General features: G+C 48.5%; 1 protein-coding gene across 1 annotated transcript in view; it reads left to right on the top strand.

Annotated features, from left to right (window-relative positions):
* PRKAR1A (protein kinase cAMP-dependent type I regulatory subunit alpha) overlaps positions 1-24525 on the top strand; it is a 310119-nt gene that overhangs the window by 256600 nt on the left and 28994 nt on the right. The window contains exon 9 of the mRNA XM_078654290.1: positions 6202-6323. Within this exon, the coding sequence (XP_078510416.1) occupies positions 6202-6323 (122 nt within the window). The remainder of the gene's footprint in view (positions 1-6201; positions 6324-24525) is intronic.

Here is a 24525-nt window from a genome sequence, read left to right as displayed (position 1 = left end):
AGACAGAAAGAACTTTAATGAGGTTGTTTTGGACACTCAAGCTGCGGCTCGTCAGGTTATTCAAAGTGGCATGGACACTGCTGACTCCGTGGCTAGAATAATGGGTTCTTCTGTGGCTACCAGAAGAGCTGCTTGGTTAAAATCCTCTGAGTTTTCCTCTGTACAAGCAACTCTTTTGGATTTACCTTTCGACGGGGTTGGTCTCTTTGGAAAGAAAGCAGACACAGCTCTGGAGAGATTCAAAGATAGCCGGGCGACGGCTAGGTCTTTGGGTTTACAGTCGAGAGGTACAACTGCCAGGAAGTTCAGGGGTTTTGGCAGATCTTCATTTCGTGCTTTCAGACAAGGACAGCAGCAACAGCAGCAGCAGAACCCTCTGTACAAGTCTTATAGAGGTAGACAGAAGGGTCGTGGACGTGGACGTCAAGCCTCCTCCTCCTCTACTTCCTCCTCTAATACCCACCCCCCACCTACATCAGCAAAGCAGCCCTAGATCCGCCATTCCGGATCATGCGGGTCCGGTAGGGGGTCGACTTACTCATTTTCTACGGGATTGGGAATCGGTTACATCAGATCTTTGGGTTCTCAATCTCGTAGAAAATGGGTATGCTCTTCCTTTCCAGGAGTTCCCTCCCAATTACCCTCCTTGCCAAGGTTATTGTTCGGAGGACCACCTGCTTCTCCTGCAGGAAGAATTCCTGGCACTGTTCAGAAAGGGTGCGATAGAGGTGGTTCCGGAGCAGGAGAGGGGTCAGGGGTGCTACTCCCGGTATTTCCTGATCCCCAAAAAGGATGGCAGACTTCGACCAATCCTGGATCTCAGGATCTTGAACTTGTATCTGAAACGAGAAAAGTTCAAGATGCTCACTCTTGCGCAGGTTCTTCAGGCGCTGTTGGAAGAAGACTGGATGGTGTCGATCGACTTGCAGGATGCTTATTTTCACATCCCTATCCTGAAGTCGCACAGGAAGTATCTCCGTTTTACGGTGGGTTCGCAACACTACCAGTTTGCGGTCCTCCCGTTTGGACTTACTACTGCGCCTCGAGTTTTCACCAAGGTGATGGCGGTGGTGGCAGCACATCTCAGAAGATCGGGGATTCCTGTATTTCCGTATCTGGACGACTGGCTCATCAAAGCAGAGTCGCCAAGGAAGGTGCTCCTCCATTTGCAAGAGACAACTCAGTTGTTACACAGGTTGGGTTTTTTCGATAAATGTACCCAAATCTCACCTGGTGCCCTCCCAGCGCAACCTGTTCATAGGTGCGGTACTGGATACTGCTGTATGTCGTGCATTCCCTCCACCTCAAAGGATTCGCGACATACAGGAAATGATTCCTTTATTTTTCAATGGAGCGGTTGTTCCAGTCCTGAAGGTCCTTCGCCTGCTCGGTCTGATGGCTTCTTGCATTCTGTTGGTCAACCATGCACGCTGGCACATGAGGGCACTCCAGTGGTGTCTCCGCAGGCAGTGGTATCAGCACAATGGAGATCTCAGGGAGTCTGTGAGGATCTCCAGAGAAGCTACAGCGGATCTGTCTTGGTGGAACGTGGAGGATGCATCCACTCGGGTGGGGTGCTCATCTGGGGGATCTGGAGGTCAAAGGTCTTTGGTCTCCAGAGGAAAGGTTACTTCATATCAACCTTCTAGAGTTTGGCGATACGTTTGGCGCTCAAAGCCTTTCTCCCTTCCCTTCGCGGTCAGTCAGTTCAAGTCCTGACAGACAATACGACCGCGATGTGGTACATCAACAAACAGGGAGGAGTAGGGTCGCAGTGTCTCTGCAGAGAGGCTCTGCGTCTCTGGTCCTGGGTTCAGGACCACCAGATTTGTCTGATGGCAAATCATCTGGCCGGAGTTCTGAACGTTCGTGCAGACGTTCTCAGTTGGCAGTTCTCTGCCGATCACGAGTGGAGGCTTCACCCGGAGGTTGTTCACGACATCTTTCAGATGTGCGGGACTCCTCGGGTGGACCTATTCGCCAATCACGAGAACGCTCATTGCCTGTCATTCTGCAGTCTCCAGTATCCGATGCAAGGAGCTTTGGGGGGCGCGTTTCAGTTGAGTTGGGGAAATCCACTCCTTTACGCGTGTCCTCCCATACCCTTGATTCCTCGGGTTCTGAGGAAGATTCGCCAGGACCGGGCCCAAGTCATATTGGTCGCCCCGGATTGGCCAAGAAGGGTGTGGTACACGGACCTTCTCCACCTCTACTCTCACCCGCCGCTCCGTCTCCCTCTCAGGGCAGACCACCTCTCTCAGATGGAGGGGCAGGTTCTACACCCCCAGACATTACATTACACCTTCATGCCTGGAGATTGAACGGGGCAACCTGAACTCTTTTTCTCTCCCTCACGGTGTGGTGGATGTCATTCTTTCGGCCAGGCGTGACTCCACCAAGTCCATCTATTCGTATAGATGGTCTAAATTTGTTGTTTGGTGTAGGGAGAAGGCTGTTGACCCCTTGAGGGCTCATCTGTCTATGTTGCAGTTCGCTCTCTCTTCGGCACAGCAAGGATTTGCTGTTGCCACAGTCAAAGGTTACTTTTTTTAATTCCGAATGTTGCTGACGCAAGGGGATATTCACAAGGTGAGGAATCCACATGCAGATATTGTATCTACCAGAAAAAGCGTTACCGAAGGTAAGTAACTTGTTCTTTAGCACTGACCACATCTGCTTCTGCTCTGACCAAATCTGTTTTGGCACTTTCATAGCTGCTGGCATCGACCAGCAAGTCTGACGCTGGCACAGTCTAGCTGATTCTCCACAAGGTGTATGGAGATTGACTCAAGACAGACATCTGGCCATCCACCCCTACATATGGGCCGGATTCTTGCCCGCCCTTCGGGCCCTGCTATTTCACCCTGGAAACGTCAGCTGTCCTTCGAGGAAGCCTTGGACATTCCTGTTCCATTAAAACAGCACAAGAAAGTGGAAAAGGCTACCAGCCCCTTACCCCACGCACAACCCTCCCCTCACCCTGCTCCTTAGCCTATGACCTCCCCGCCTCCTTCCTCAGGAGATCCCCTCGACATGACACCTCAGGGGTCTCCACACTCTGAAATGGGTACACATGGGGGGAAAGGGACAACATATTCGACACCCCACCACAGGGTGACCCAAGGGACTCCTATAATGCAGACCCACCGGGGTCGGACGGACCCTGACCTATACCCTGCCCGTCCCTCCCCTTCGGATGATTTGACGTCCTATTAGGGACTCATTGGTAGGGCTACCTTTTTTCATAATGTGATTCTTCATACAGATTCCCTAGAGGAGGAATTCCTGTTAGAAACCCTCTCCTCACCACTTTACTCAGTTCCTCCACATGTTCAAGGGATACGCTATGTCACACTCAAACATCTTCAAAGATCCTGTCCAAGCCAGAGTCATAACATCTAGGGGGGCTAAAAAGTGCGTAGCCTTCCCTACTGACCCCATCTACATTCGTGGTCAGCTCCCACCCGACTAATGCTCGTAAACGAACCAACTCCCAGGCCAGCTGGGATCCCTGCCAACAGAGACTGAATGTAAACTCATAAATAGATGGGGAAAAGTGGCCACGCAATCGACCAACCACTGGTGTACAGCTACCTCTGTCATCTTTCTTGCAAGATATGATTGTGCCCACTGGAACGAGATGGATGAGCTCCTACCATACCTCCCAGAGGGCACAGGAAAAGGGGCCAGGAAATAGTCTCTGAGGGGAAGCAGATTTTTAACACCTCTATTTACTGGACCTTAGATGCAGCCGACTCTGCGCCGCTACCACCACCACCACCACCACCACCACCCCACCACCACCACCACCACCACCACCCTCCCCTCACCCTTTGCTACCTCAAAATGTTTCCCACTCTCACTCCTTCCACACGCCACTATCTTTTTATGGGGGACTGAGTTTCCTACTTGTTGACCAGTGGGAGACAGTCATGATTCATAGCTGGGTCCTCCAACTGATCCACATTGGTTGTGCTCTACTTTTCTTGTTTCCCGTCAAGGTGATTCATCTTTTCAGCCCTCCGCTGCCTTCCTTGGTCAAAGAATCCTCCTCGCTGGGTTATGGCACCTATGTGGGAGTAATGATAGCCTGGGGATTTGCTCCACGTCATGCAATGTTTACATGTAGGCGTTTAAGGTACAAAAAGTTCTCACCTTTCTATGAACAGTTTTCCCCCCTTCAGTATCTTGAAGCGCTATTCAGACCTTAATACACAGCACCACCTCCACCTGTTATATCAACAGAGTGGGAGGTGTGAGTTCCTGGACGCTGAGTTTAGAGGGAATGTGGTGGTGGACGCAGCTATAGGGAATGTTCTGGTCCATCAGTCTGAGTTCACCTTCTGCATGTCAATTGAGGACCACAAATGGGAGCTTTCACTCTGTGCCTTACCCCCACTTTGTTGGTCTCTCTCTCGCCCCACACTTTTCCTTTCTCCCTCGTCTGTCTGTTGGCCTGCCTAGCTTAGTCTGCCTCCTGTGTGCTCTTCCTCTCTCTCTGTATCTGTTTCTTCTCTCCTCCCCTCTTCTCCCACCCCACCCCCTCTCCATTTCTCTCTCCACTCCCACAGCTCGACCAAGGAACTCGCTTTTCAAGAGGTTGCAAAATGGGAAACTTAATCATTACACAATATATCTTTTCAGCCTCATGTATGCTTCCTCTCATAGTGCACACCAGTGGTTCCAGCTTTCATCTGACCGTTTTGCAGGACTGAACAACCCTCAGTCTTCTACAAGTTGTGTGACCCATGCCGAATCGGAGAAAACAATTCTGCAGCCAGTCCCAGTTACCCCATGTCCCAAACCACTGCTAAACTGAAAGATTTCAAATGTGATTCATTTGAAGGTTCTGTTCAATGCAAGAATCAGCATTCAAAGACCACTCTTGTTCAGTGGTTAGAAGTCTCCTGTTTTTTATTTTTAGGTGCATTGATTTGTAAACTTTCATAGGTCTCAATGGCCCATGTGTTCTGTCAAAGAGTGTTTGGATTAATAATGGTGGGCAGGCGTTGTCAGCAAAATTCATTCTTCTGGGTTTCAGCCACAAAAGCCAAACCTGTTTCATGGAATTTCATTGTACAAAGATTTTCATACACAGATAAATGAACAAACTGTTGGTGGTAGTTGTGATTGAGAGTGGAAGGACATAACAAATGTTAAATGTTAAATGTCGTATACTTGTAAAGCGCACAGCTGCCCCAGCAAAGGGGCGTCCCGGCGCTGTATACCGCTAGGGAACCCGTCCTGGCTTTCCCTGTGGGATGGTCCCTACTGGGAATCCCCAAGGTGGAGCCAGGCATCCCCGGCGTTGATGGGGCCGTTGTGGAGATTAGGCAAGCTAATGCCCAGAGTTGCCGAGTGGGACCCCAGGTTAGAGTAGGAACCGAGGCGAGAATTGTCAAGACCGCTGACCCTGGTCCACAACCCCGCCGCGTCGGGAATTGAACCCTGGTCCCGGGCCGACTTCTGCTCCCGGGTCTGCTGCCTCTAACCAGTGAGCCACACCACTCCACTACACTAGTCGGACCTTAATGGGTTCCTTCTATCCCTTTTTTCCAACTCTGTGTGGTCGCCGACCCCAAACCATGATGCATTAATTCCACAAATGAAGAAGATTCCGTTGGGTGGCAGTCAGGCTCCTATCTCTACATGGAGGCGGTGCCTGTGCATGCACTGCCGTAGGGGATTACGATGTCCCTTTCCGACTGCCTTTTCATGGCGGTCCCACCGCCATGAAAAGTCAGACGGAAATGGTCTTTGGCATCAAGCGGGGCCCCCATTCCCAGTGGGTCACTGCTAAGTGGCCTGGAGGGCATCTGTAGTGCCCTCCCCACATACCCGTGCTCTGCGTGCCAGGCACCACATTGTCATCTCATTCACCTGTTCCGAACCAGAAGTCTAGTCTAAGTGTGGTCTATCTGGATTCTCTATTCCGGTTCATGGTATGAAATTAATTGAAAGGTTTTTCAAAAGTTGATAAAATAAGTATTTAAAGCTGTGCTCTGCTGTCTTGCACATGTGTAGAGATTTTGTATTGTAATGAATCAAGACAGAATATCTGTGATGGGGAACAAGGATTACAGGTTAGCAGCTTTTCCATTTTCAATGCCATTTATTTATCCGATTTGTTAACAAATAAAATTAACTTGACCTCTACTGTACAACATCTGCATTTATCTGTGTAAATTTTTTTTCACATAGAATCTTTGGATAAATGGGAGCGATTGACAGTAGCGGATGCACTGGAGCCAGTTCAGTTTGAGGATGGACAAAAGATTGTGGTGCAGGGAGAACCAGGAGATGAGTTCTTCATCATATTAGAGGTGAGCAAATTTTACTTTTAGGAGCAGTTGGTGTATTTGTAAACCAAAGTGACCCTGAACTGTGATGTCCAGTGGCTAGATATGTGGAGAACTAATTAACCCCAGAGAAGGTTACCACCAGGAGCCCACACCACCTCTGGGAACACCTGCAGATTTTCTTAGACCATCGTCTTGCTAGATCCCACATTGCCCCAAATACCTCACCAACCTAGTGGGCAATCTGTCAGAGGTGGCCGAGTAAATCCAAACCTTCAAGCCATCTTGTCTGATGTCACTTGCAATATAAAGGTTATAGAATTTAGGAATGCTGGTCATTCCTCCACCTCTTCAGATGGTCCATAAACACTTTCAGTTGCTAGAATGGATGCTCTGCTCTGAGGTACCACAACGCAGTTCCGACAAGGGCTTAAAGTAGACCAAGAAACGTGCAAATTAATGGTCCACACCTGACTACCCCACCTGGAATGATAAAGTTGCCTCCGTGACCATCAGCATGGCTTCTTATTTTTAATTAATATTTTTATTTTGCTCATGGGCCTATTTTTGGTCTATAATTAAGCATTTCCATTTAGTGTTACTATAAATATCCACTAAAACAAAACCTTTTTGTAGTATTCGTTGGAAAATAATATAGACAGATTGGCAACAGCTCACACATCCTAAGGGCCATTGCCTATACACAAAAGGCACCCAGTTATCTATATTCTGTTAATTATATATGTATGCATCATCATTCCCCTTTACCAAAAAATAATTCCTCTCTTAAGAACATGGACCAAAGGCATGCATGCTTGATGCTACTCTACCTCTCTGTAGCCTTTGATCTTCAGTTACCTTACGTATGCAATTTCAGAAACATCACATTGTTTCCTGTCATTTTGGTACACTAGTGTACCTACCTGTAACATCTGGCTACAAACAACACTAGTACATAACTTCATCAAATCCTAAAACCAGAAAATCCTTTAGTTCAGCAGTTTACCCACCTCACTGAAACTAACCCAAACTTCAACCAGTGGGTCTGAGATGTCCTGAACACCCGCCTCCCCAAGGGCCACTACTGTTCAGGTTTTCAGGCACTTTTGTGAATAGGAATAAACAACCGATCAGCCTCTGAGTGAGGAGAGGGGATAGTCACAAGTGTATTCATAAATGATACCAATATTGGAGTACTGCAGTTCCAAAGTGGCTGTTTACTATTCTAGCTTTGGATCTTTCAAGTGCTTTAATCAGAGTATTAACCAGTACAAATGAGAAATATCAAAAGGAAGGGGGAAGAAGTCCCACCTTGTTGAAAAGGCTGTACCGAACTACTTGTCCAATTGCACCCACCCTCACTGTTTCTCTGTTCAGATAAAAGTGCTTGGTGAATGTTTAAATTATTGCCCTACATATGTCAATTAGTGGGACCCCAGCATAAAGAGCTGCTATTGCTACAATATCTCTTGACCCCTATCGACAATGGTGTGTTTGTCATTTGACAAAACTCGATTGCCTCAGATATCCTCTAAATGATGTTTAGAAAGGGGCTTGCCCCATTGGGGTGTCTGTAGGAAACAAAGTGCTGAGCTTATTGCTCCTTTGAATGTCAGTTTTCAAAATTGTTTGCAGGTAGGGCTGGCAACACTTTGCTAGGCGGATGTTCACAAACCTACACAAATGAGCAAAGTGAACTATTTTTCACAGTGATGGGTTCACTGATGACAAGGGTTGCATTGACAAGACAACTGATGTTACCACAGATGAATGGAATCTTGTCATTGATGGAGATATTCAGTGGTATTATTATCGAAAGTGGTCTCATCGATGATGGAAACTTTGTCATGACTGTGAGAATCCTCTTAGTCAGTGAAGGGATAGACTAACTTTTAGCTGATGAGAAAAGGCAGGTCAATGGCTTAATCAACAGCATTTTAAGCGGGCCTGGTTTTGTGGGGTGATTCACTTTGGAGTATTGTGCAGGTTTTGACTCTGAATTCTTAGGCATCTTCAAGTGGTTGGAGTTCCTTGGGTGCAGAATTATCAGCAGCTGAGGTTGTAGGAGAAATCTTCCCTTTTTTTGTACTTTACTTGACCTGCTTTTCTGACTTGTAAAGGATGCTGCTTTCCCTGTCTTTAGGGGTCTCAGTCAAGAATGTGAAACAAATTTTGAACTCCTATGCTTGTGCTGCGTGTGCAGGAAATTGGAGGATCACTGAGAGATGGCATTTTTGCCTTTAGCCCCAGACGACCTGACTTTCGGTGTCTCAGCCATGTTAAAAATAAAAAAAAAAAGAATCAAACTTCCTGGCTCAAATTCAATAATTCTATACGAAAGGCTGCCTAATGGATTAATGTAAAGTGGGAAGTACAAGCTTCCTATTCGGTTTGTGTAATCGGGGTGGGGGAGGGGGGGGAGAAGAAACAGAGCTTTGTAGACACTAGAAATGCATGATAAGCCATCACTGTGGTGGCCTCTGGGCAGAGGGAAATTCAAAGTACCTACATACCTACATCTCATTTACTGAAATTTAGGGCATAGATTTGGCTACTAAACTAATGTGGGGTTTTTTCTTTCTAGTCCTGGGCAAAATTGTAATTACTTTTTTTTTAAAATCTTTATCATTTTCAAAAAGAACAAAAAAGAAGCAAATAGATGTGTATCATTGCGTCACATATTATCACATGGATAGAATAACGTGAGATGGAGCATACTCATATAATAACAGTTGACCAAGACATAGGTTGTTTAGAGGACTGAAACATTGCGATAATCACCAGTGAGGAGTTGATAGAATACAGAGTTCCCCAATTATCAAAAGGTGAATACAAATAAGGGGGGAGGGCAGCAATGTTAGGGAAGCACATAGAGAGGGGGGGGAGAACATCAAACTCGTTACGGTGTCCGTTGACATTAAGCCCAATAAATTATGATTCCACGATGTACCAGACACATCTATCAGGGGATTAACAGTGGTCTTTGGAATGTACAAATACAAATTACAAAATGAAACAATGCCCCTCCTTTCAACCTATCCCCTCAGGGACAATGTGATCTAGACGAGTTTGGCGATCAACCATAGTTTTTGTGATGTTTGAATGATGTGGGCCCCAGATGTCAATGGGTCTAGGTGTAGAGGGGACCATGGTTGAAAATTCCTCGCTGTTAGTATTGCAGAAGGCCAAACTCCTGAGCCAAGATCCATGTTTAGGAGGGCGTCTGTCACACCATAACAGTGCCACCTCACGCCTACCCAACAAGAATCCCAGTGCTGCGAGTCTACGCACATTACGTGGGAAGTTGTCAACATAGCCCAGCAGGGCAATTTCAGGGACGGTGTCAAGGTCTAAGTGTAGCATATCACTAAACGTGCGGTGGACCTGGGACCAATAATCCTGTATCAGTGGGCAAGACCAGGAGAGGTGTGCGAAGTCTGCGAACGGGGCTTTACACTTAGGGCAGATATGGGGACAATCAGGATCAATTCTGTGCGAGCGCGCTGGGGTGTGGTACAGCCTACGCAAAATTTTAAAATGTAAAAGCTTATGCCTGCTATTTAGGGAGACTTCTTTAGTAGCCCTGCAACACCACTTCCACTGCTCGTCAGAAAATTGTAATTACTTAGACGTAATTCTTCAATTTTGTGTTATGAAAAAATCCTCCATATTTCTTGGCATGCGATTTTGTGTAACTTCTATTTTTTACCAAACAGGCAGCTTGCATAAATATAGTGTTCCGAAATACAAACAGGAAACTAGCTCACACCTTAAAATTAATGCCTCTTCTGTTATTAAACAAACTAGAGGAGTGGGCGGTGGAAAAAATATATTTATACCGGTGCAATATGGTTTTAAAAAGGGATGGGGACTTTGGATCAGTGCCTAAATTTGAATTTAATCACCGCTAAATACACCGAAATTAAAGGATAAAACATTTTTATGGCATTTATGGATCTCTATTTATGTGTTGGCTTTGAAAGCATAAATAAATGGCATTGACATTTACAAAGCCAATAGCCTAATCTCTCGCAAATGCGACACCTATTGCATACACACACACACACACACACACACACAGACAGACAGACACACAGACAGACACACAGACACACCCCCCCCTCCCCCCCGGGTCACAAGCAGGCAACAGAGGCACACGCAAAACTGCGTCGCAAGCAGGCAACAGAGGCACACGCAAAACTGCGTCGCAAGCAGGCAACAGAGGCACACGCAAAACTGCGTCGCAAGCAGGCAACAGAGGCACACGCAAAACTGCGTCGCAAGCAGGCAACAGAGGCACACGCAAAACTGCGTCGCAAGCAGGCAACAGAGGCACACGCAAAACTGCGTCGCAAGCAGGCAACAGAGGCACACGCAAAACCGGACTGCAAGCAGGCAACATAGGCACACACAAAACCGGACTGCAAGCAGGCAACAGAGGCAAAAACACTAATAAAAACAGTTGTTAAAAAAAGAGCGTAGCTAACAGAGTGTAGAGATCTGTGTACGGAGCTGTTGCAGAAAGAATCTCCTCCCAGTATGGTCTCTGGCTCATTGTGTGATGCACATTGCTTTAAAGCCGACATGCCTAGGTGAGGTCGGCCAGTCTATAGGTTGAAGGGTTGGTTATGTGCGAGCGCAGGAATGCCCTTATTTGGCCAAATGGGGAGGCGCTTGTTGTTGAAAGAAACGCTGTACCCGGGCACTGACCGCCAGACACAAGCGGCTGTCGATGGGAGTGACCGGCGGGGGCAGAGAGACACGAGAAGTCAGTGGGGCTGGGCCAGTCAATGCGGTCACTGCACGTGCAGCGGAGCAGGCAACGCGGCGCAGGGCTAGTGGGGCCTGCACTCACAGGGATGGGGCTCTGACCTGGTGGCGACTAATTAGCTCACCTATGGGAGTTACCCCACGGCCTAATGTATAGTCAAAGCTGAAATTCATGCTTTGCTACACAGGCTAGCTTTGATAGTCTGTATATGTGAAGAAAGCACGTATTTATTTCTTAAGCAAACATTTCATGTCTTATGTGAAGGTTTATGGGAATGCGTAAGTTGCCACAAAGAATAATGTATGCATTTATAAACATTTAAGCATCAGCCCATTATGAAATAACCAGCGGCTCCTTGTTTGCCTGACAGTTAAAGATATTCCAGGCAAGCCACAGATTGTCATTAAAGCTAGTAGCGTTTGTCTTTTAAACGAAATCTGCGGGTTGTCCTGTAAAATCAAAGGCAATTAATTGTGCTAGAGACGAGTAGAAATTCGGATGCGGAGCACTAAGACCGTGCCATGTTTTCATTCTGGGAGCCCTTTCCTGGTGTGCTGTATAGAAACTATACTTCTGCATTAGAGCTTTGAAGTGCCTGCGCGTTTAGCCAACAAGCCCGACTTAAAAAAAAAATAACCTAAAATAAATTTTGAACAGGTTAAAATCTTTTTGATTTGACTTTTTTTTATAAATTGCTTCTAAGTTTTCCACGTGTTATGGGGCGGGAGGAGAGACAGGCATAAGGAGAAAGGGAGTCTGATGGATGGGAGGAAAGCAAGGGAAAGACGCAGGAAACTAACGAGGGTCAGGGGGTGGGGGGGACTTTAGCACAACGACGGTCAGGGGGGTGAGAGGGGACACGAGCACAACGAGCAACAGGCCATAACAGGGGTTTTCATCGGAAACAGAATTAGCCCCTAGTTGTGATCAGGGGTCAAAAGTAGTACTGGAGTCACTGACCTCTGATTACTCCACGGCGACGTGCAGGGTCCAATAAATCGCTGACAGCGCGTCTGGCGTGGTCAGTGTATGTACCAGAGTACTGGTGTGTGCGTCTTTATTTGCTAGCCGCCCAAAAGTCCACGCCACCACACTCCTCTCACATAGTAAGATATTGTAAAGGTTATCATGTCTGCTCGCAGTCTCACGCGTCACACTTTACTGATCAGTTTAACAAAAGACAAGTAATCCTGCTGAACGTCGGCGCGGTTTGAAAATAAAAATTGTAAATGTTGCAGCAGCATAAAAGAGGGATTGAGTCGGGATGTTATTTCTTAGCCCAGACAAAGTCGCTGCTGGTAATAAAAGTTCTCCGCCCAGTCGCATTTCAAAGAGGCCGGTTTTGAATGTGCTGTCTGATTCGTGCCCCTCCTGGCCAGCCTCTACTTTATCAGGCCCCGGCCAGCTCTGCACCAGGCTATTGTCGGCGCAGACGTTTCGGAGCAGGGCTGCACGTGGCCGGGCACCGGCTGACGCTGCCGGGGAGGCTTTGAATTACTTTGTGAGGAGGCTGCTGCCTGCAGTGGAGACGAGGGAATAATGGCCCAGCCTGAGAAAAGAACAGGCAGATGTGCAGCAGTGTGAGCACTGGCCGCGGCGAGGAATAATGAATGGAGAAAGCGCAGAGGGCGACGGGGAGGGAAGAGGACAGCAAGGGGGAGAGACGGCGAGAGATGGAAGTGGGGCGGAAGAGAGAGTAAGAAAACAAGATCGAGAAGCAGCCATGGGCACCCTTCAGTGACTGCAGCACACATGGGCAGCTGGGAGCGCATTCCTCTGAGAGCCAGCGGGACCCGCAGACAGACAAAGGGAGGGCGCGTTTATACGCGCTGGCAACAGCCGAGGGAAAGGGGGCCAGTGAGGGCACAGATAGAAAGAATACTTTTAGAAGGGCCGGTGACGGCGAAAAAAACAAGCATTACGGACAGAGCTCACTCTCCTGCGGGATACAGAGCAGGGGCTGAAATCACTCTCCACCGGGCGCCATCTTCGAAGAAATGCCCAAAACAAACCTTGGCAAAAAAAAAAAAACACATCCGCCCACCGCCGCAATGACGATCGCAAGGGGGCGGGATGAGTAAAAATCGCCGGAACGCCCACGAATCTGCTCCGGCAATGATGGACAGATCTATCTTCCAATGGCTAGCCTCCATTTATGGAGCTAGCCAATGGAAGAGCAGGCGGGACAAAGCCCCCGTACTGTTGTAACATAAGATTTCGCCTGCGCGAACGCTGCTACGCAGCGGACGCCAGGCGAAACCTAAGAACATAGATGTAGAAAAAGCCTAAAATGGTAATACAATGTGTTTTTTGTAAAATTACTGCTAAACCAAGCTTGAAATCAAGTTGAACCTATCAACTGGTATGTCGTTAAGCTGGATTCAGGAAAGTGTGCAAAAGTGACAGAAACAGACAAAATGAAGAATTCCTATAATAGATACTTTGTAGCTCTGCTATAATCTATGAAAATGTCACAGTTCGTTTTTTGTTGCAAATCCAAAACAGATGCACTGTGCAGAGCCATAATGGAGTCAATTAAACTTGAGAACAAAACCATAACTGCCTGGCTATTACCAGTGGTTATTGTGGAAACCACCTGATCAAGAACCTGGCTGTTCTACAAACTCACTCAAGATTGTGTTTGTTTGAAAGGGATATTGCTGCAGGATGACAGGACCTAATTTGCAAGACCCTTAGGGAAGGGCATACGTTTTCGCCGTTTGCAGAGATTGGTTGAAATGTAGGTAGTGAGACCTCCGGAGGCTCTTCCAGATGGGGATGACTTAGTTGCCTCAATTTGAATTTCTTTAAAACTGGTTAAAGGGATAGAATTCAAAGACCAGGTTTCCTGTAGTGTAGGATATCGAAAAGTTGAAGAAAAGCTGTAATGTCATTCTCACCCACCTTGCTGTTGAACCCATTAACATTCCAAGAACACAGCTTCACTGGCTGCTGGTCTATTCTGGGGTCCACGTAACCTTGTGTCCATGCTGACCACATTGTACTTGGGGTATGCCCATGCCCTATCTGCGTGGCGACTTGCCTTGCGCAAGAGAATTAAGTGAACAGTCCTATATTCCATTAACTTGATAAATGCAAAGTGGTTCTGTGAGCATCATGTTCTGAGGGATCGAATGCTCCCCCTAAGGAGTCCCTGGCGAGGTCTTGTTGTATTTAAACTGGACTCCTTGTGTGTGCTTTGATTGCAGGTGCATCAAGTTGGGTAAAGTGCTGATTAATTTAAGAATGGCACTTCTGTTTAAAACATCATGAGATCCTCTTGAACGATATTGAGGAACCAATTTGAGTCGTACCAGGACTGGATCAGGGTGTCTTGCTTGGGGTTGGTGTGATATGCCCTGGGCTGGCCGATAGAGTTGCCGCTGCGAACTCCAGACTAGATGTTGGTAAATGGGTTGGTTGCTCCAGGGCCATCAGTCCGTGGTGGAATTGGTTTGATCGCTGATGAGTATTGGAAGTTTGAACAAATCTTATGTCTGAAAGGGTCAGAGAAGAAATTTGAAAGGGTGAACCTTCTAGCCTACGTTGTTCCAGTGCTATTCATTCCTGTGACCTATGGCACAGTCACTGCTAGTGGATCGTAAGGCGTTATGTAACGTTAGGTCCTGTTAAACTGGTGGTGAGTTGAGATGGACTTCTGTTCTTGCCACACGTTTGTTTTCAGAGTCATGAGCAGGCAGTCTTGGTTCAAGAGCAGAAGCAATCTACACTGTCTCTTGTATAGGATTCGGTGCATATTGACCAGCATCAAAAAGGCTGGTAGTTGTAGTAATCCCTTTTGTTTGATGGAATATTACGTAGAGTGGAGTTGTACTTTGGCTGGCCTAGTGCTGCTGGCTCTCCCTCACAGTAGTTTTGTTGCCAGTGTGGAGGTTGCCCAGCGAAGGATAGAGTTGGACTATTGCCTTTGATCTTTTGTTGAGCCTGGCCCTTTTTAAGGCACTTTTGCTTTCTTTTTAGAAACTGCAGTTCTGGGACCCTGATTCACAAGGTCCTACTCTGGATGCGACTGACCAGCAGGGAGGCTGTCCTTCGGAAAGTGCATGCTTGATGGTTCTACAATTTGTTTTGCTTTGCAAATCTTTTTTGAGTCCACGGTGTTAACCTGTGCTTGCTTGCGACTGGATTTGTTAAGCTGTATGCATTGAGTATTGGCTTGCATGAATTGTACCTTTTGTGTGTCCCATTCTTGTTGCTCAAGAGTGGAAAACTGGTCATGTTGGAAGTTGAGGATCATTTTGTTCTATGTGAGACATAGAGTGGTGAATAGGTGCTTTAACTTCCATTAAAATATCTGAGAGAATGGTTTTCAGGAGCTCCATGGTCATGGAGCATTGGCATGTATGATGAGGTTGCTGGATCTATCTGTACTCTCAATAAGGCCCTATAGCGCACCTAACCTTTGGTCTATGCCAAGGACATATACTGCCAGAGCATTTAGGAAGTCCACCTCTATTTCCAATTTTTCCGAATGGAAGGAAAGAGCAGAGTATATCATACCCATTGTGGCCAACAACGAGGACCTTATCGGGATACGAACAGGGGAGCTTTTTTTCTAGAGACAAGGTGCTCTCCTTGTCGTTTAGGGAAGAAATTAAAGAAACCTTAGTCTCTTAAGAGTGAAATACGAGTCAATGCCATTGTACGTACATTCTGTAGGTCCTTCTTCGTGGATTTTACAGTGGCAGTCTTTGTTGGTCTGTGCAATGTGTCATTCTGTTATGCGCTCTGCAGGCCCTTCTTCGGGGGTTTTACAGTGGAGTTCTATGGTTATCTATGCTGCTCTGCTCTTGTGCAAACACAATAAGATAATGGACGGAGCGCTGAAACTTTTCTGACATGCACCCCCAGTCACTATTCGATCTGGGTTGAATCCATCATTCTTTAGCTCACTTTGTCATCCCAGTTCAAACCCAGCCATGTCAATCAGTCTTGACCCTGTTTCTCATGGAAACAGTTCAGCCTGAACTGACTTGTTACCAGTCCAGGGAAGACCTGGGTTGGCAGTTCAGGCTGGACTGTTCCCATGGGGAACAGGGTCAAGACTTATTTACACATGGCTGGGTCTGAACTGGGGTGGCGAAGTGAGCTAAAGAAGGATGGATTCCACGCAGATCTAATGGTGACTGGGAATGAGTGTTTGAAAAGTTTCAGCGATCTGTTCGTCATCTTATTGTGTTTGCTATGCCCGGTTCCCGTGCAGCAATTTGATTGGAGACAGCAGAAAGTTAGTCATTCTTGGGGCCCTCGTGGGATTGGTCGAATGGGTTCAACAGTAACTCATGCCAGGGTATTGATTCATCTGATCCCTCTTCAGCTACTGCATTGTCAAAGTTATGTGCAGGAGCAAGCACAATAGTCTTTTTTTTTTTTCACTTGCATGGGGGTGTTTGAAGTATGAGTGCCTTCACCTTGGATTAGTCACCTTTGCTCTGTTGTGTGTTCTTCCACCTTAACCTAAAGCACAAGATGCGTGCCCCTGATGCGCTTGGGGTGTTCAAAGCGACCAAGGGAATGGCCAAATGGGGGCTTTTGAAGCCTCCCTTTCTTGGGTCATATCCGAGGTGTACTAATGCGAAGGTTCACTTGCTGGTATCTAGGATAGGAGGAACCAAATGTTTTTGAGCCAGTTACAGGGGTACCCTGAGGGGTTGGTGATTCTGAAATGTTTATTGTTGCTGACCTGAGGCCATTTAGACAGGAGGATGAACAGTTGTTGCTGTAACTGATATGGCGCCATTGCTTGTAGATATAGCCAATAGGGCTGCCGGCATCACGCTCTTCTTCTGGGTCACCATGTCATTGCCCCCACATTTTTTGGGTTTCAGGCTGCTACCAGGTCGCGTGCTTGTAGCGGATGGACACAGACAATTACTTTTTATCATCATGCCAGTGACTTTGTTGAATGTCCAAGATGCTACTTGTCGGGGCAACAATGCAGTGCAGGGTAATGACGATGCAGATTTTTTCCCTTCTTCCTACGGTGACCATAATGGATGACTCCCAGATGGGATTGGGATCACACATGAACTAATCCAAAGTCATGGGAGCCTTGAAAAACCAGAATGCAGCGCAACGCATCAAGGTCCTAGAACTGAAAACAATATTCCTAGCCTTAAAAGCCTCTCAGAAAGAACTCTGAGGAAAATCAATATTAATCCAGACAGACAACACAACCACCATGTTTTATATAAACAAAAATGAGAACACAGTCTCTACCACTGTCAAAACTAGCACAAGAGATGTGGATTTGATCTATTCAAAGGAAAATATATATTTTAGCTGTTCACGTACCAGGGAAGGCAACACAGAGCCAACAGACTAAGCAGACATGCCTCATGGTCTCAAGAGTGGTAACTGGACCAAACATTACTCTCTCAGACTTTTGAAAGATGGTGAACACCGGAAATGTACCGCTTTACGACACCCCAGAACGCAAAATGCCAACACTTTGCCTCCAGACAAGTGCCAACAGTAATAGGTGAATGTATTGTTGATAGATTGCTTCAGGAAGTTTGCATATGCTTTCCCTCTGATACCACTTCTACACAAGGTGATCAGCAAATGCAAAATCAACAGTATGACCCTGATACTAATTGCACCACAGTGGGCAAGACAAACTTCTTAGATCTAATAAACATGTCACATGGAAACTTTCACAAACTACCAATCAGGCAAGACCTGCTCTCAAAGCAAGATGGGAGTGTGCTTCACTCAGAACCAGAGTCTTTAAGTCAGGCAGCATGGCTCCTGATGACGTAGAATTTAGACATTTTAAATTACCAGAAAAGACAATGATGGTCTTGAGAGGCAAGAAGAGCAACAACTAGAAAGTGTAATATAACTAAATGAAAAAGATACTCACTCTGGTGTAGAATAGAAAGATTATTAAAAAGGATCTCCAGGAGAAGACCGTTCTAAAATACTTAACGCACCTTCTAGAGTGTAGGCTGACCTATTCGTATTTAAAGGTGCATTTAGCGGCGATTGTGGCATAAACAAGGGGTCAAATCGAGAGAAGTCTCTTCACATCACCAATCATCAAACGGTTCTTAGAAGGAGCAAAAATATTTGCACCCCCAAAGAGGGTGCCAGTTCCTGCATGAAATTTAAATATCTGAAATAGACACGTTGGTGATAGATTCCTTACCTTAGAATTTCCCCAGGTGTCAGACTGGATCCGGAAAGTTATGCTAGCAGTACTTGTGTGCGTCAGTAGGTGGCTTTGTGCGGCTCTGCGTCCGATGCTGGCGTCGTAGCGCTGAGGTGACGTCACGGACACTACTTAGGTGCCACCCATGCGCGCTGACGTCGGTTCTTTCTTTTTCCGCGCCAGTAAGCGCAGATCCGGTTAGAGCACGTACCTTCGTCACTTTTTGACTATCTTTTTTGGGACTTCTGTCTCTGGTGGGTCTTCTCAGGGATGCCTGGGTTTAAGTCCTGCGGGGCCTGCTGTCGCAATATGTCGGTGGAGGACCCCCACGACGTCTGTCCCTACTGCCTGGAGCGCAACCACGACTGTCTGGCCATTGACCCGACGGCCTTGAGGGAGAGGTGCCGTAAGTTGCTTAAAGTTCGGCACTCGTTCCAGCGCCGTTTGCGGTCCAGGGGCCATTCTAGAGAATGCTTGCGGGGCCACCATCATCGCTCCTCAGGCTACAAGTCTTCACCCTCTGATTCGGGTAAGAGATGACACAAAAAGAAGTCAAGGAAGCGTTGTCTCTGTCGGATGTGTGTCCCCCCGCACCCCCATCCCCTTGGCTCGGTCGGTCCCAGGATGCGGACGAGGGGGACAGGGGACTGCCTGTTTAGGCCTCGGGCTCCCGCCGGTGCGCCCTTTGGCCCCGCGGTCACATGTCAGGATCCTATTGGGCCGTTGGGGCTGCTAGCGGCTCCGGCTTCGCCGGACTGCTCCGGCCCCGCACCGCAGGATCCCGCGCTGCTGGCTCTGGCCACAGCGCCACAAGGTCCCACGCTGCCAGCTCCGGTCCCAGCGCCACCCTCGGCTGCGCCTCAGGTTCCCCAGTGGATACCTTTAGTCCCACCCCTACCACGGTTCCAGGACAATTTTGTCCCCACCTGGGATCCGAATTGGGACACGCCGACTCAGTATGTTCCTTCCCCGGTCCCTGTCCCACCTCCGAGGTCTGCGCCACATACGGCAGAGGTAGAGGATGACTGGGAGGGGTCCGAAGAACCCTCTTGCTTGTCAGTATGACTCTGAGCAGGATTGGGCGGACGACTTGGAGGAGGCCGGCGGCCTCAATGTCTCTTCTGACCCAGGGTTTGCTTCTCACCTGCCTACCATGGAGGAGGGTGCCTCATACACTGTGGTGCTCCATCGGGCAGCCCAGGTCCTCAACCTTGATCTCCCTACGGTGGCCCTGAACACTAATCTCCTCACTGAGGTGCTCCAGTCGTTGTCCACTTAGTCGGAGCACCTACTGCCATTTGACGCCCTCACTGACGTCTTGTTGGGCACTTGGTCGCGGCCAGCCACGGGGGCCCCTGTGGACAAGAACATCGCCAGGCGTCATCGTCCGGCGCCGGGTGACCCTGCCTTTTTGACCACTCATCCTAAGCCCGAGAGCCTGGTCATTCAAGCTTCGACGTCCCAGAGTGCCTTTCCCACGGTTCCGCCGGACAAGGACTCTAAGAGACTGGAGCAGTTCGGCAAGCGGTTGTTCTCCTCGGCCACTTTGGGGCTGCGGTCGGTGAATCCCATATGTCTTTTGGGCCACTATTCCCACGCGGTGTGGGATACCGTTGCTCAGGTGCTGCCTCGGTGCCCTGAAGAGGTCCAGGCTGTGCTGTCCCAAGCTGTGGCTGAGGGCAATGATGCGGCTAGGTTCGCCATTCGGTGTGGTTTGGACACCTCAGACTCCTTACGTAGGGCAATTTCCACGACTGTGGTGCTTTGTCACCACGCCTGTTTGAGATCTACCGGGTTCTCGCCAGACGTCCAGAGCTCGCTCATGGACATGCCCTTTGACGGCACTCGCCTGTTTGGTGATAAGGCCGACCGTGCACTGGAGCGTTTTAAGGACTCTCTGGCTACGGCCAAGTCCTTGGGCTTTACACCACGCGGCCGGCCATGTCTTCTTTTCATTCCTTTCGTGGCCATGGAAGAGTGCCCCTGCCCGCCTATTCGGTCAGAAGCTTGCGCAGAACCAGACTCATCGCTGCCGTGGGCATGGAGGCCGCCGTGGCAATTCTGGGGGCCGGCGTGAGGGTCAGTCCACCTCCGCCCCTGCACCCTCCGCCTCTGAGCCTTCCTAGTTTGAGCTTTGGGACGCATCCCACTCCAGTTGGCAGCAGGGTCCGACTTCACCTTCCCCACTGGCGTTCTGTCACCTCCGACAAGTGGGTGCTGCAACTCGTCCGGAGGGGTTACTCCCCCCCCCCCCCCCCCTTCAAGTCTAACGCCCCCCAAGTCATGCCACCTCAATTTCACCGCATGTCGGGGGATCACTTCGCCATTCTCCAACAGGAGGTTATGACCCTCTTGGCCAAGAGGGCCATCGAGCGCATTCCTGGGCCAGAAGTAGGACGTGGTTTAATATTTCCACTACTTTCTGGTCCCCAAGAAGGACCGGAGGGGCTTGCGCCCCAACTTGGACCTCAGGAACGTCAATCGCTTCCTCCGGAAGGAGAAGTTCAAGATGTTGACTCTGGCTCAGGTCTTGGCTGCCCTTGACCCTGGAGACTGGATAGTAGCATTGGACTTGCAGGATGCATATTTTCACATCCCCGTCCTGCTGGCCCACCGGCGTTACCTGCGGTTCACGGTAGGCCAGGAGCATTTTCAGTTTGCCGTGCTCCCCTTCGTCCTTACCTGCACCCCTCAGGTGTTCACGGAAGTGATGGCGGTGGTTGCAGCTCATCTGCGCAGATCAGGGGTTTCAGTCTTCCCCTATCTCGACGACTGGCTGTTGAAGGCGTGCTCACCCCAATCAGTTGTCTCCCACCTCCAGACGACAGCTGACCTGCATTTGATGGGGTTCTCCATCAACGTGCCAAAGTTGCATCTGATTCCCTTGCAGAAGCTCCTTTTCATCTGAGCTGTTCTGGACTCTGCGTAGTTTCGGGTTTATCCTCCCGAACAGCTAGTCCGGGACATTCAGGCTATGATTCCGATCTTTCAGGCTCTGTCCCGGGTTTCAGTCAGGAAGACCCTTCGGCTGCTGGGCTTGATGGCCTCCTGCATCCTGCTGTTGGATCATGCCAGATGGCATATGTGGGCCTTGCAGTGAGACCTGATGTTCCAGTGGGCACAACATCAGGGCAACCTGTCCGATCATGTCCAGATCTCGGACGGCACTGTACTGCAATTGCAGTGGTGGCTCATGGAGCGCGATTGGGTCAATGGCAGATCCCTCTCCCTTCCCCAATCGGAGCAGACAGTTGCGACGAACGCGTCCCTTCTGGGATGGAGCGGCCACATGGGGGATGCGGAGATCAGAGGCCTCTGGTCTCCGGCGGAGTCCTAGCTCCACATCAACCTGTTGGAGCTCTGGGCGATCCGACTGGCACTGAAGGCATTCCTTCCCTCTGTCCGGGGCAGTGTAGTGCAGGTGTTCACGGACAACACCACTGTCATGTGGTACTGCAACAAGCAGGGCGGGGTGGGGGTCATGGACCCTATGCTAAGAGGCTCTGCTTCTCTGAGCTTGGCTGGAACATCAGGGCATGTCCCTGGTGGATCAACACCTGGCAGGTTCTCTGAACGCCGGGGCGGATGAACTCAGCCATCGGTGCATGTTGGATCACGAATGGCGTCTGAACTCGGACATGGCGCAAGGTCTCTTTCAGCAGTGGGGAGACCCTTGGTTAGATCTGTTTGCCACTGAAGCGAACACCCAATGTCAACAGTTCTGCGCGTTGGAATTTCCAAGGCGGCACTCGCTCGGCGATGCTTTTTGTCGCAAGTGGAGTTGCGGTCTGTTGTACGCCTTTCCGCCTATACCACTTCTGCCCAGAGTGCTGAAGATCAGGTGCGACCGGGCCCAAGTTATTCTTTTGACTCCGGAGTGGGCTCGAAGAGTATGGTATCTCGAGCTACTCATTATGAGTATCGATCTTCTGATCGATACTCCTACTGAGTAAATGATAATTACGCACTTGTATAGCGCACGACTACCCAGAGGCATCTCGGCGCTTGTACGAATACCGCTGAGGAACCTTTCCTGTCTTTTCCCTGTGAGGTGACCCACTCCTGGGCACCCCCAAGGTGAAGCCAGTATGAGTACTCATTCTGGAGGATCTTCTGTCGCAGCAACAGGGGACGGTCCTCCACCCGAACCTGTCCAGCCTCCACCTCCTTGCTTGGGGATAGAGCGGCGGCAGATGACGTCTTTCGACCTGCCTCCTGAAGTCTGCAATGTTATCTTGGCAGCCAGGCGTCCCTCCACAAAAACGGTATATGCCTGTAGGTGGAATAAGTTTGTGGTATGGCGCACTGCAAAGGCTGTGGATCGCCGTTCTGCCCCCCTTTCTAAGGTCCTTCTTTTTCTTCTTTCTTTGACCCAGCAGGGCTCTGCTCTGGGCACTATTAAGGGCTATCTCTCGGACATTTCCGCCTTCCTGAGGCTCCCAGATCAGCCTTCCCTTTTCAAGTCCCCAGTGGTAAATAGATTCTTAAAAGGCATCACGCACATGTTTCTTCCTGTTCCGTTTGTGATGCCTCAATGGGACTCGGATCTAGTTCTTATATTTCTCATGTGTGCTCCCTTTGAGCCACTTCATAATTGCCCTCTTTGTCTTCTACCTCCAAAAACTGGTTACCATCATCTCTGCCAGAAGAGTGAGTAAGCTCCAGGCTTTTTCTTCGAAACCTCCTTTACTTTCTGTCCATCCGGACAAAGTTGTTTTGAGAACTCGTCCTTCCTTTTTGCCAAAGGTTGTCACTGCCTTTCACATCAGGCTGACCATCACTTTGCCCACCTTCTTTCCGCATCCTTCTAAAGAGGAAGAGAGGCTCCATCGTGTGGACCCAAAACGTGTGCTCTCTTTCTACCTGAACCGCACACAACAGTTCCGGGTGGATGACCAACTCTTTGTTGGCCATGTGGGCGCTAAGAAAGGTCGGGCGGTGCACAATCGGAGTATTTCTTGATGGGTCGTTCTGTGCATAAAGGCTTGTTATTCCTTGGCTAAAAAAGTGCCGCCGGCGGGGCTGCTCGCCCATTCTACAAGGGCGACGGCACCCACTACTGCTCTGGGAGGCAACGTCTCCTTGCAGGACATTTGTCAGGCAGCTACGTGGGCCTCACTGCACACGTTTACTAAGCACAACTGCCTGGACAACCAAGTCCGGGGAGATGGCTTCTTTGGCCGTTCTGTTCTCCAGGACTTTCTGGTGTGATTTTGGTTCGCAGGCCCACCACCAGGGTTGGTATTGCTGGGGTATCTATTCTAAGTTAAGGAATCTATCACTGTGTTTCTTTAAGATGCACAAGTTACTTACCTTCGGTAACTATATATCTGTTAGAAGCATTAGTAGTGATAGATTCCTTACCGCCCCACCCATCCTCCCTGTTCTGCAAACTGATTTCTAAGGTTAAGGTCATCCTCTAAGGTAAGGAATCTATCACTACTAATGTTTCTTACAGATATATCGTTACCGAAGGTAAGTAACTTGTGCTTTATTTAGTTCCCAGAAAACCAAAGGACTTTTGTGGTCTGTGATCACTCAGCATGCACAATTTATCTTACTCTTCCACATAATGAATATCAAAGAAAGCTGCAACTGGTATAGGATCATACTGTTCAGAGAGCCGTAGAGATATCCAGGTCTGCTCAGTGATGACTATGACTATCAGGTGACTTATCAGAAGACCACCATAAGATTTCAAGCACATTAAAAGCTTGAAAATAGTTCAGAAAAAAGACAAGGGTGGTTAGAGTTTTCATCCCTGACACAGCTGAAAACCAGCCCGTAAACGAAGCTACTAATGCACGAATATGACTGGGCTGGGGCCCTTTGATTCTGTGCAGTTTGCTCAAAACATTGGACAATCACTTTGTACTCAGTTAGTGAAACCTCAATCGAACATATAAGTAACTCCGTTAGATCCATAATGGTCAGATTTTTTTTCTGATAGAACTTTAGACCAAACAAACTCCTTTTTTGGTCTCGGCTAGAAAGCGCAGTCACTGTCTCTTCGAGGCTTGTTTACAATCGGTTGGCTTACAGCTTGCCTGTAGCTTACCATTTGCTTGTTTCAACGTCACTCTTGTATCCATTGTTCCCGTTTGTCATGACATGTATGTGTCATGCCTCTTCTTGTGTTTGGCCCTCCCCTTGTGCATGACCTAAGTACTTGTGTCCATTCACTGTTCCCATTTTTGGAGCTCCTTTATTTGTGTATAAGCACTCCATATGGGTGCTTGTGTTTTCAGTTGCTTCTTTTCCTTTCCACCTGCCCCCATCCC

The sequence above is a fragment of the Lissotriton helveticus genome, chromosome 7 (genome assembly GCF_964261635.1).
Source record: "Lissotriton helveticus chromosome 7, aLisHel1.1, whole genome shotgun sequence".
Lineage (NCBI taxonomy): Eukaryota > Metazoa > Chordata > Amphibia > Caudata > Salamandridae > Lissotriton > Lissotriton helveticus.
This window is presented reverse-complemented; position numbering and strand designations above follow the sequence as displayed.